This window comes from Stylophora pistillata, chromosome 11 (assembly GCF_964205215.1).
Source record: "Stylophora pistillata chromosome 11, jaStyPist1.2, whole genome shotgun sequence".
NCBI classification, from domain to species: Eukaryota; Metazoa; Cnidaria; class Anthozoa; order Scleractinia; family Pocilloporidae; genus Stylophora; species Stylophora pistillata.
Window position 1 is genome coordinate 4,921,074 of NC_142529.1, and position 13,162 is coordinate 4,934,235.

The window sequence follows — 13,162 nt, forward strand, 5'->3', positions numbered from 1 at the left end:
CAAGTAGCAGTAGTTGTATAAATATTTAGAATGGATGAAATTTACTTCGACTCTCTTTAAAAGTTTCCAAATTTCCTTGTTAGTGACTTCTGCCGAATGTCAAGCAACTTTAACCCTCGGTCAAAATTAACCTGAATGAATTTTGCAATAAATTTCCAATCACAATTTGCTTCAAAATAATGAGCTTGACGAAGCAGAAAAATGAGTTCATGAATGAGGAAGAGTGACTGAGGTTGCAAAAAGGTAAAGATGAAACTACGAACACAACAAGGTAAAAAATTGCTCTTTTCAAGATGCATTTCGACAAATGGACACTTTTCTTCACCAACAACAATCTCGGGTGCGTGAATTAACTTTGGATGACAATTTACTGACGTTTGCAAGCAATTATTTTTAGTCAACAACAAGTAAAAGAAAATGACATGTTACTTGCTCCCAGTTTTTTGTCCCATTCACTTTTAGCGTTCTGGGTAACCCCATAGGAGATTCCGAAAACATTCGTGTTTCCCAAAATTCGGGGATACCCAAAACATTGTGCTGCTCTTTGAGAGCAAAAATCCTGGGAACGAAGGTTTCTTCTGAAAACCGCTGATCAGAGAGAATTCGACGAGATCCGACTGTTGTTATTTTCAGTTTGAATACGAAAATTGAATGTGTTCATTTAATATGGCGGCTAGAGAAGATCAAGAGCTGAGTTTATTAGAATTAGCAAGTGCAAAATTAACCAATGCACAGAATGTAATGGCTGAAGCTGGTGACTCAGTGAACTCCAAAGTATCTGACGCGCTGAGGCTTATGGCCGAAACAAGCGCTCTATTGAAAGAGGATCTTGATAATGCGCGAGCCAGAAAGGAAACTGTAGAAGAGATGACAAGAACGTTAAATCACGTCCACTTCGCCTGCTCAATTAAGCTGAATGTTGGCGGAAAAATATACAAGACAACGTTGGATACTCTAACAAAGGATCGAGACTCAATGCTTTGCGCGATGTTCTCTGGAAGATTCGAGTTGAAAGCTGATCCAGAAGATGGAGCATATTTCATCGATCGTGATGGGAAACTGTTTCGGTAGGTAACAATACAGCAACGGGCATTAGACCAATTAGACTTTGAGTGACTCGAGACTTTTCAGTAATTTTTGTTTTTCATCTTAAGCTGCGAAGAGAAGTTGAGATTGACTTATTTTCCACGCACGTTGAGGGACACGAATCGTATCATTGTTGTATGTTATCACAGGGAGCGTCACGCTTCATGCTGACAATGAAACTAAAGGGAATGCGTGACAACGCACAAACATCTTTATTTTGAAGGACTTAAGAACAAAGAGAAGGATACATATGATGCACGATCCTCGCAGTAGATAGCGCTATTTAAGCAATAGCGAAAATCAGACCTGAAAAAAATCAGGCCTGTACGGGATTCGAACCACTGACCTCTGCGATACTAGTGCAGCGCTCTACCAATTGAGCTAACAAGCCAACTGGGAGCAGGCCGTTAAGTTGATTCGTAATAAACCCGTGAAAGTGATAAATGAGATACAATGAAATATATGAAGTTCATATATTTTGTACTGCGGTTTTAGATACATATGATGCACGATCCTCGCAGTAGATAGCGCTATTTAAGCAATAGCGAAAATCAGACCTGAAAAAAATCAGGCCTGTATCTCAATTGTATCTCAAAGAGAAGGATAGTTAGTGTTGTTCAAGTGAGAGTGCCTATTCTACCCCAACAGAAAAGGTATTGAAAAAACGGGATACTAACAATGAAGTGAGCAATATACATGTCAGGAATCTTCCGATTGCTTCTAACACAAGAGATTTTCCCGAAAATATTCACGTTAAAACGACCCACAGATTCGACATACTTAACTATTTTTAATGTCCCAAAAACCAAAACTCGCTCAATCACACGTCGCCTTGCACATGGTTATCTTTTCTTAAATCCTAATCTTACATCACGTGATTACAGCTAATCAATGGGTAACGAGAACAAAAGGAACAAAGTTCACTTCCACAGTGTGACAGTCACACAGTCCATTTCTCAACATACATTAATGTTCCAATATACTGTTTTCCGTGTTTTCTCTTTATTCCTATCAAGATATATATTGAACTACCTCCGCGATGGTGACCTTCTTTACCCTGATGACCAAACTGCTAAAGAGCAGCTCCTGAAAGAAGCAAAGTTTTACCAAGTTCAAGGTATAATTAGTTATCTCGAGGAAGCGCTGTCTCCAATACACTCATCAATAATAAAGGATAAAAATCACGTTTCAACTCTTCTGTCTTGGATGTCACCTGGGACTACTTTTTCTCTGCTGTATTGTGCCTCTGTAAATGGCAAAAATCCTGGTATTTTTCACCGCTGTTGTGATAAGAAAGGGCCTACTCTTTTGGTGATCAAAAGTGGAGAATACATCTTTGGTGGCTATGCTTCAAAGTCCTGGAGATCAGGTATACATAGGCTAACTTTGTAGCAGTAAAAGTGAATGTAATCACCGTTTGTGACCACGACCATTTATTTGTTACCCCATTTGTTTTCCTTTCCATTTCCTCTCCATATGTTACATTCGACCTTTTCTTTCCCAGCTCTATCCGTGCGAGGCATTGAAGATAGCAAATCTTTCCTATTCACGCTGGAAGGTCCTTCTGGAAGTGAACCGATAAGGATTAATCCAACACCCGGTGCGCATGGTGGCATAAGGTGTTATGATGTAATAGGCCCTTGCTTTGGAACCCAAAGGCACTATGACCTTGAAGTACGGGGTAACTTCAGCGCAACTCTTGATCTAGGTAGCGGCTTTGACTACAGTTTTGATGAAGATTCTGACTTCTCTGAGAAAATGTTTTTTGAACTGGATGAACTCGAAGTATTCAAGGCTAACTTAGTCTGACACAGAACCCCTACCTTAAGATAATTAGAATAACAACAACAACAATCTCTCTTTCCTTACAAGCTATTGCAAAGAATTTTGAAAATAAAATTAACGTATTGGATGCCTGGAATAACCATAGGGGACTAGTGGAAATAGGCAGCCAGTTGCCATCAGCGTTACATTATATGAAATTTGATTAGAGAGAACTCATCTTTTTTACCATCGAAGCGGCCTATTCCAATATCTTAGGTTGTAGTACGGGTGAAAAGGCGAGGAACGCAAATTAACTAATGCAACAGTAAGTAAACAAAATTGAATTATCCTTGGTATAATAAACAACGAACCAGATGATTAGATCGCCGTTAAAAAATAATATTTTTAAGATCAACTTGCAACAGCTTTCTGAATCTTGTAATTCAGTGGTTTTAGTTTTTTTTAACTAAATTTGCAAAGTGACCGGTACAAGTAGCAGTTGCTTTATAAATACATAGATTGTGTGAAATATTAGGCGTCACTGAAAGATACCCCACCCATAAAAACCGTAACTCCTTTAAAATCTCAGACATGGGCAGATTACATTACTTTGTAACACTGCTTGCCATGAGTACTTTACATCGTTTACATCAAAGTTAGACTCAAAGTTACAGATTTGTGTAAATTAATCGCCGGTCGACTCGCCGACAGTAAGAACTGATGGCACTTAAGAGAGGCTCACGGCAGCCAGTTTTAATTCTTGCAAAAATCAGCCACCAGCCAAAAAGGGGCGGAGAAAATATGTGAATTATTCCGAAGAAATAGAAAAAAGCAGCGTTGCAGTGAGAGTGTGCAACTTTTTAAGTGTAGAAAAATCGATCGACTTGAGACAGAGTGTCAGGGTTTAAGGTCCGACAACGCCAATCTAAATGGAACAGTCAAAACCCTACGACGCAGTCTAGGTAGGTGTTATTTCTGGAAGGAATGGAAATGCAAATACTGTACTTGCAAATGTCTAAGAATACTACAGCAGATTGTCAATAATTCACCAATTACGGTAAATTATTTTCATTCCTATTCTGAATTTTTGCCGGTTGTAACTTGCGCGATCGTTGATGACACTTTTAAAATGGTTCTACTCATACACTGATCTAACGGTATCCGGTCTTTTCGTCTTAAGTCTTAGGTCCATTCGTCCAATATCAAGTCTTTTCATCAAAGTTACAACATTATTTTAAATAAAGTTGTAACGCAATATATTTTATTAGATAGTGACAAAAATAAAGACTTACCGTTTGATTATTTCGCGCAAAAGAACTACTAATATGATACTAATATGATGTTTATTCAAACCTTTTGCAACGAGCTGAATTACAGGTTTGTTTCAATGAGATGTTGTTAAGGTTGGGAACAGACGTCGGCAGCCGCTTAAGTCCATATCGATTTCACCTTCCCACCCATCCCACCCAAGGGGAGGACATCCATCACACAGTAATCTCGTGTGTGGGAAATTAACGTCTCCTACCCCAACCCTGCAGGAGACGGGACCTCCATTTATTCGTCGTTGGACGAAAAGAACGTACTTACTTACAACTACCCGATAACTTATCCACCGAATAGACGCCAAAAAGATATTTTTCGAATTTTAAGATAAAGTGGTTGATATAGCCGCATAGTCGATATTTTCTAGGTTTTCTCTGCTAAAGTGTACGGAGCAACCACTAGCGCAAAGGAGGTAGTACGCGCACTCTAAAGCGACAAAACTAAACAGCGAATTAAATTCCCTCTCAAGGTTCGTGCTTAAGAATATAATTGTACAGGCAAGTGGTAGTTACTAAAACATGGAACCACCCAAAACGAATAAGGTCACGCAATCCGTGAGCCCTAAATTAAACATTCTCACTCTAAAATTACACATTGCACATTTTCAGCGTCACGCAGGATCTTAGTCATATCCTGCACGTAATGGTTTTAGGGTGTTTTCCTGTTCACACCCTTGTTGGAACGTGATCTGTACAACAATGATTAGGTATAAAATAAGTTTCTTCACCATCTTGTTCATACTCCCTGACGAAGTCCGTGTTATCAGACGAAACCGGTAGGAGAAAATAAAGAAGTTGACAAGATCTGTTGCTGTGTGCTGCTCACTGGAGTATATTTAAAAAAAACAAAACAAAACAAAACAACAAAAAAAAAACAAAAAACAAAAAAAAAAAAAAAGAAATTAAAAAAATGTGGTTGCCATTCTATATCAATCCAACGACAAAAACACGTGGAGCAAAAATTTTTTTTTGGAATCACTCTCTGAAATTGCTTAGAGACCAGGCTCAACTCAGTAGCCAAGCCTACCTGCCCTGGCCTTAACAAGGTTTTTTTCGTTTTGGGTGGTTTTGGATGGTTTTGGGTGGTTTTGGGTGGTTTTGGGTGGTTTTGGATGGTCCATGGTTTAGTAACTACCACTGGCAAGTTAAATTTTTCAGTCAGCAGTTCATAACGACACCTATCTCAAAGTGTCATACAGTATCGAGAGATTTATGAGTGAAGTTTTAAGGCTTGTGTTGGAAGTCTTTTAAATAAACATGGACAAAATTGTCTGCACACGGACTGCCGTGGAAATGCAATAGTTTCACATATTCAACTTGCAAATTCCTTGCAATTGTGATCACAATTTTTGCTAAATTTAAATTACACATTCTTTAACACACTTTGTTGATAAGATTTCAAGTAGGACATTATTACTGTGCACTCTTTGTTTCCATACTATATCATGTGAAATCAGTTATATTCAACTATAGTTGAATATAACTGACACATTTGAGATTATAATTTTAAATGTGTCACCTTTTCATAATTTGTAAAAGGAAGGAACATCCAATTGAAAAAGGGCGTGTTAAGGCTCCAAACTCAACTTAAAAACTTTCAAAAAAAATCTGAGGTCTATTGAAAAAAAGGATAAACAAGTCAGCTGTGAGCTAAGGGGGACAAGATCTGTTTCCTCAAAACTGAAACTGAAATTGCAGGGGATGAATAGTGAGATAGTCAAAGAGGGGTATTCCCTTGTGGAGACATTTGCATATGGTCACATTGAACACAACCAAAGAACTTTCTTGTTTATAGCTTGTGTCAGGCATATGCAGTATACATCTTTGTTATCTCATCAAAAGACATCTGTAGCATTACATCTGATTTTCAATATTTTGTTTGATTGTAGCCCCCCAACAAAGTTCATTGTCTCCCCAACTACACTTTCTGACTGGAATGTTCTCTTGGGTGAAGCCAACAAACTAAATTTTACGCGAGCACTTTTCAAATTTCAAGTAGGATTTTCATCTCTAGAGTGATGACTCCAACAAAGGAGGAGAAGAGGGGCACACAGTGGATGCTCTGACCTGGTGCCCAATAGATAACAAGCCTCACGCCTGTGTCCTTTTGCAAAAAGCCTAACTGCAGGTGGGTCTGGAAAACACCAGTTTGATGCAGAGTACAATGTTGTAAAAAAATTAATAAGATATTACCAATGTGTTGGGCTTGGTTGGGGACCCAAAAGAGAAAAGTAAATGGTCTTTTAGTAAACAATGCTAAAATTTTTGTAAAAGGAAATGTTTTTTGTAGGATATGCTACCCACATATACTAAACATTATGCTGAGAAGAAAGGCTGGGTTTGGGGCAAAGGGTGACATGAGGAACTCCCATGTTTTACAATTACTATGTAAAATATCTTGGCTCCATCATAAGCTTCCGAGCCAATACAAAGTTATGTATGTTTCTCTAGGTATTCCCAGTAAAGAGCCAACCCTTCCTATGACATTCATTGACACAAGGTGGACATATTGTCATGAAACTCTCCAGTGGTATCTTGAGTATGGTGAAGCTTGTTTACAGCCTGCTGAGCATCTCCTTCAAACATCGCCAAAATAAAACTGCCACCACACTATTTGGCAAGACATCATTGAGATGAGCTCCAGTCCTATGATTCAAGTTGAAATCAAATTTTCGTTACTTTGTATTCCTCAACAAGTTTATCACCCCATCTCTGAATACATCCCAAGCTAGCAATGCAGAACTTGGATTTTCCACTGGTTACATAACATGGCTATGGCCAGCGACTCTTCTGAAACACCATGATACTTTAAGTGAAATGTTGATGTCTCCATCAGTCTGAGAATATTTTCCTATAGCATCGCAACAAGTGAAATGTCATTGAAGGACCCAGCAGCTGTTAACCATTTTCACAAACAAGTGCGGAGGTCAATATGAAGCAATTAATTAAAGTAATCAAAGATCAAGGAGCAGAGTGGTTAATTAACTTTTCCTAAGTTGTTTGGAATGGGAGCTGATCAGAGATGCCAAAGTCCTTTCTGGCATTTGGTTTTAAAGCTTCTTGAAATTCACGTCAGATCTGAAAATCAACAAGAAAAGTCAATGAACAATCCCTGTGACAGTCATGTTTATGGACAGATCATTCTTACATTTGTGTCTCAGGACAGAGTTGGATTAATGAAATGGGCCACTCTTTGGAAACTAAAGGAACTGCAATTGCTGAGTGAGATCAAAGAAATGGCTTCATCTACTCAGAGGTCACTCATAAGTAAAGAAACCACTCCAAACCTGTTTGAGTTCTGTGCCAAGCACATTTTAAGTCTTTCAGTTCACATTATTTTCTCTGAAAGACAGTTCAACCTTTCTCAACTGTATCTTTAGCTAATGATAACGGGTCAGTTATCCAAACAGGCCTCAGTAACATTTGTTGAGAACATTCTGCCTAGGGAACATTCACACTGGAGGGACAAAGGTCATTTAACCCAACAGGGATTAAGGGAGTTATCAGGACTACATGTGACAGACAAGTTCTGAGACTCATGCAGCTTGTGGTGCTAAAGGTGTGGAACTATGGAGAGGAGCTACCAATTTATGATATACCCAGAGAATGCCAGTTGACTGTCTACAAAACCTTCCAAATGTCTTGTGGCCTCTGACTACTTGTTATAGATGTTTCAGATTTGTACCTAAGAACTGATTTCACTAACCCACACAGCATGAAATAAATATATCTTGGCAGCATGAATGCGTTTTTACACACAGGAACACACCTAATGATTAATAAATGTTTCAATGTGACATGTAAGAACTAACTTGATAAAAGCATGTTGTATAAATTATGCCATTTTAGGTAAGTGAACAAAGCTAAATATCTTAGTGTACACAGCTTGTTAGCTTAGCAATAATGTAACTGGTTTCACATGGTAAAAGTAAAGTGCATGGAGCCAAAGCTGAGACCTGCATGTACGATCATGTTGTATTGGATCTTAAATTAAATGAATTGAACTTTACATTCAGAATGAACAGTATGTAAATGAAGCTGTAAATGTATCTGATTTAAATTGTTATGCATGAGTGTAGCTTAGTAGAATATTGTAAAAACTTTGAAATGCTGTCACTTCACTAGAGCAGTTTAAGACCATAAGAAAAGTAATATTTAACTACATGTAGACTATATCATTATACTGTTCCACAGGTATAAAATGAGTATATCCTCAGCAGTATGTACCTTTTAATGTGATAAGAAAATGACTTGTGTGCAAGTGTTCTTGTACATTAAGTGTATCAATTTGCACAGGAAGCTAGGGCAAAGCAAAGTGATGTAACCAATGTTAAGTTACACAATAGTTAGAGTACAATGTTTAGTTCTTATTAACCGAGCGGGAGGTCTGTATGGAAGAATCTTGACCGAGGTCGCCAGTACAGACCAAAGGTAGTGAGGTCTGTACCAGTGACTGATGTCAAGATTCTCCCATACAGACTGACCTTAAGAACGGTTAATAAGATGTTTATTACATGGCTGTGTCTTATATGCCAATTTTTTATATTCTTTGTACCTTTTTGTTCTAGACTGGTCTAGAAATCAATATTGATTTCAGCTAATCAAATTCGCGAATTCGGTAGTTCCCAGTCCTTGTGAGACACAGCCATATAAATATGATTAACAGTAATAAATTAGATTTAAACACTGGTCTGTTAAAAATTTTCCAAGTTTGTTATCCTGTCTTTCCTTATTCCTTTGTAAAAGATAAGTAAATCCTGTTTTGACCCGTAATGAATCCTTAAACCTCTCTTCCCTTTAAACATTTTTATTTTACATCAATGGAATTTTTTCCCATACTGGCAACTTGTGATAGCCACTATACCTGGACCTCACCAATTATTGAATAAGCAGTGTGGCAAAAAAAAGAATCAGTGTATTGGCCAATCCTCCACATTTGAAGCCCCCCCAAAAAAACAATTAGCTTTAATTTAACAATCAATATCAGTAAAACATTATCTCCACAATTCATAATTAGTACCAATGAGTACCCAAAAAGTAATTGATAAACTGTTTCTGGTTCCTGATGACAAATAAACCAGAGTTTGCTCTCGATCTTGAGTGGGTGATACTGAATGTAAGCTACGGGACCGGTCATAAAGTAAAGGGGGGGGTGGGGGCTATGAAATTTTTCTGTAAAGTACTAGTTTTCAGTGGCCCACCCCCACGTTATTTGACAAAATTGGAGCGGCCCACCCCTGGAGTGGCACAGAAAAACCTACTGACCCACCCCTCAACTAAAATCAGTAATGTGGATAGCTACAAGGGGAACATTGGCTTACCACTTTAGTCAGAACATCTTAGAAAGAAAAGAAGTTTGGCTTTATTCCAAATCCCCAATCAGCACGAGCTAAATTTCTTAATGAAGATGTCCCACCCTTTTTTTAAGAATGTCAATGGAAGTGGTCAAGAAATGCACAAGCTGTTGTGAAAAAATTCCATTCTGAAGGCAGATGCAAGTATGACCTTCACTGCCAGCTGTCAGCTATGTCATTGCAAGCAGCAATTCAAGAAAGGGATTCAGAGGAGGAACCATCAAAGCCTACAAGCCACCATGCAATTAATTACAAGATTAAAAAACTTCAGGATTTGAAGGAGAACTCTGAGAAGCTTAAGAGTAGCATCCAGAAAGAGAATGCCCAGTGGTTCACTAAAAAATCTGGGAAAATCATCAGTGGACAAGAGTGTGGGCAATGATTTAATGAAAATGTTTGGGAAGGATTGCAGAATTGCAGTGCAACATTGATCAGACTTTGACTAGAACATAGGCCCAAAAAGAAAAGCACCAAAGGATGTATCCTTTTGCAAAAGAAACATTTGTCTCAAAGAAGAGAAGAGTGAAAGAAAATAAAGCAAAAGCCAGGAAGCGATGCCGTGAAAGAGCAGAGAAACATTGTGAGAGAGTGCTCTCTGCAATCAGTCACTTGTCATCTTATGGTGATGTGATAACCTCTAATCATTGTACAGTGATAGGCCTCAACAGCTTAAAAAAGAGAGATGGTTGCTGGCTAAAACTATTACTAAGTAAAGGTCAATTTACAGTGGATGCTAATGAAACAATCAAAGCAAAAGTGTCACAAGTTGTATTGTGTGCTATAGATGATAGTGATGATGATGATGATGATAATGAGAATGAGGAGGAGGATAATAATTCTTCTGAGGGTGATGGTAGTGGTGAAGATGACTATTAAAAGATGATTTGATTTATAGGAGAAGCTGTGTAAAAAGATATTTGAAATGATATATAAAGTGAAGGTTTCTGAGCACACAGTAAAGCTAATTAGTGTTCGAGATTTTATACTTTAAAACGTTTCCTGACTACTCTGTAGATTTATGACTGTACATAAATGGAAACAAAATATACAATATGTGAATTCCTGTTGTTATATAAAGTTGGATTGAGGTGGAAAATTAGATATATTATTAAAAAACATATTCTACTAACGTTTGTGGTGATATGTGAATAATTTAACACGACCCACCCCTAATGCAGTGCAATTTTTTTCCCTGACCCCCCCTTTTTTAACGTGTTAAAAACTAGTAGCCCACCCCCCTACTTTATGACGGGTCCCTAACTGACCATTGTCACCAACACACTCAAAGATAGAGTCCGGAGATAAATTTGGATCGTGGAGGAAAATGGCCCGCGAGTAATTGATTGGACACGGAATCGTATAATCTTTTTAATTGTTTTTTATTCGATCTACGAAAAATAATACATAATTTCTGAGCGATCTAACAGCAAGCGATTCCTGATAATTTCATGCTGGAAAACGAAATGATGATACTAAAATGCCAACTGATTACAAACACACTACTCACTTTTGTAGCGCAATCCAATCAAAAATCCAGTACCAAGAAACAGGTTAGTAAAATTCTCTCTGGACACTTCAGGTAGCGAGGTAAAAGGGGACTGAGCGCTCTCTTGCGCGTGTTACGGCAAAATGCATCCTCGGAGACCCAGGGGCTGTGGGTCGATTTCAAGTTAGGGCATGAAGAGCCCCTGGGGACATTGTCTTACAAGGCTAGTTCCAAACGGTCGCAGTCGTTCTGCCATCTGATTGGTGCCAGAAAATCTTTGTGTTTTTCTGCCCAATCAGAGTGAAGTGTCCTTTCGTGTGTTTAACACGGACATATACTTATAGCTTGGTTACTGCCTATGTTTGTTTAAGCCGTGCAACGCAGACTTGCTTGAGGTGAAAAGTTTCAGGCTTAGCACACAATGTAAGAGAAATCGATCAGATTGTCCGCGAAAAGCTTACCGGAAATTATACGGAATACTTTCGCAGGTATCACTAGAGAACGTGTTTTACAGTTTGCGAGGTTTGTATACAACACGATGGTTGCAGTCATTGATATGTCGCTTTAAACGTTAAACGTGATTTAAGCTTAAATCTTTTCTAGATTTTTTGTATAATTTGCTGTGACTGAAACTTTGCCGATCCCGTGAAATTATTTCGTCGCACGGGCCACGCAGGTATGTCGAGCAACTGGTACTTGCGCAACTTTCTGTGCGTGTCAAAATCTAATCTCATCTTCGCTTGAAAAAAAAGAAAAGCAAAGCGTGGAAACTTTAGCTTATTAGATGTGGGTAGATGGCCCTGTACTATTAAGCGGACATTTGCAATAAAGCAAAACCCGTCCCTTCCATCCATTATTTCTTGGTCTTTGGTTTTGTTTTTCCCATTGAAAGCAGCATCGGATCGATTCCCAATGATCAAAGGTATTTCACTTGGTCTTCAACAATCGACAGAAGAGGTGAAATGACAATGACCAACGGACTAGAAGAGAATCTGTGGCCTTCCTAGCTCAAGAATTTCAACACTCTAGGCAGCAGTTGAAAGATTAAATTCTTTCCTAACCCCTTCGGTAACTGCCCCCAAAAACCTCTCCTTCCCACGATATTCTCATTAAGAAGTTTTTGTTCAGATTTTAATTAGCTAACCGGAAACACAGCTAAGCTTTCTCTAAGCGCTTGCTGGAGGTCGTCCACGAACTCACGTTGTATTGTGAACGACTTTGCTACAAAGCGAAGATTAGATTTTGGCGCGCACAGAAGGCAGAAAGCTACGTAGGCGAAAGCGCCAGTTGCTCGACATACCTGCGTGGCCCGTGCGACGAAATAACTTCACGGGATTGGCAAAGTTTCAGTCACAGCAAATTATGCAAAAAATATAGAAAGTTTTAAGCTCAAATCTCGTTTAACGTTTAACGCGACATATCAATGACTGCAACCATCGTGTTGTATACAAACCTCGCAAACTTTAAAACACGTTCTCTAGTGATACCTGCGAAAGTATTCAGTACAATTTCCGGTAAGATTTTCGCGGACAATCTGATCAATTTCTCTTACATTGTGTGCTAAGGCTGATACTTTTCACCTCAAGCAAGTCTCCGTCGCACGGCCCAAACAAATGTAGCGAGCAACTGAGCTATTAGTATATGTCCGTGTTACGACACACGAAAGGACACTTCACTCTGATTGGGCAGAAAAACACAAAGATTTTCTGGCACCAATCAGACGGCAGAACGACTGCGACCGTTTGGAACTAGCCTTGTAAGACAATGTCCCCAGGGGCTCTTCATGCCCTAACTTGAAATCGACCCACAGCCCCTGGGTCTTCGAGGATGGGCAAAATGTCACATTAACTCAAAAGGTCAGCTTTAAGCGATTACGCAACGGGCTGTAAATCACGTGGTCAATTGCTAATTAAATGTCAACAAACGGATTACTAAATGAAAATATTATTGACTTTTGATGAACGAATCAAAATTCATTCATGATAATCTTAACTCAAGCATCGTGCGCTTGCTGTACTTTCGAACTGCTCAGAGTACTTTATACGCTACAGCCACAGCGTACTTTACATTAGTCGATAAATTTCATTCCTCTACATCCTCGGAGACCCAGGGGCTGAGCCCCTGGGGACATTATCTTACAAGACTATTTC

At 38.7% G+C, this 13,162-nt stretch overlaps 1 protein-coding gene across 4 annotated transcripts; it reads left to right on the forward strand.

Moving 5' to 3' along the window:
• The first annotated feature begins 313 nt into the window (after positions 1-313).
• LOC111323957 (uncharacterized) lies at positions 314-9,744 on the forward strand. Of its 4 annotated transcripts, none has more exons than XR_015993209.1 (5): positions 314-1,067; positions 2,103-2,455; positions 2,591-2,794; positions 6,062-6,300; positions 9,601-9,744. XR_015993209.1 is itself a non-coding variant. In XM_088738500.1 (4 exons), exons 1-4 carry the CDS (start codon positions 652-654, stop codon positions 6,136-6,138), a joined length of 1,050 nt encoding a protein of 349 aa, XP_088594626.1. In that variant the 5' UTR covers positions 314-651; the 3' UTR covers positions 6,139-9,114. The 4 variants fall into 4 exon arrangements, 2 of the variants coding, with proteins under 2 accessions (XP_088594626.1, XP_088594625.1); XR_015993208.1 differs by lacking the exon at positions 9,601-9,744 and adding an exon at positions 6,624-9,114; XM_088738500.1 differs by lacking the exon at positions 9,601-9,744 and having other exon boundaries at positions 6,062-9,114.
• The last annotated feature ends 3,418 nt before the right edge of the window (positions 9,745-13,162 follow it).

Excerpts from the sequence above, each read along its gene's own strand:
- LOC111323957 (XM_088738499.1), top strand. The coding sequence starts at position 652 with ATGTGTTCATTTAATATGGCGGCTAGAGAAGATCAAGAGCTGAGTTTA. Across the intron at positions 1,068-2,102 it reads CGTGATGGGAAACTGTTTCG|ATATATATTGAACTACCTCC; the intron begins GTAGGTAACAAT and ends ATTCCTATCAAG. Across the intron at positions 2,456-2,590 it reads TTCAAAGTCCTGGAGATCAG|CTCTATCCGTGCGAGGCATT; the intron begins GTATACATAGGC and ends TTTCTTTCCCAG.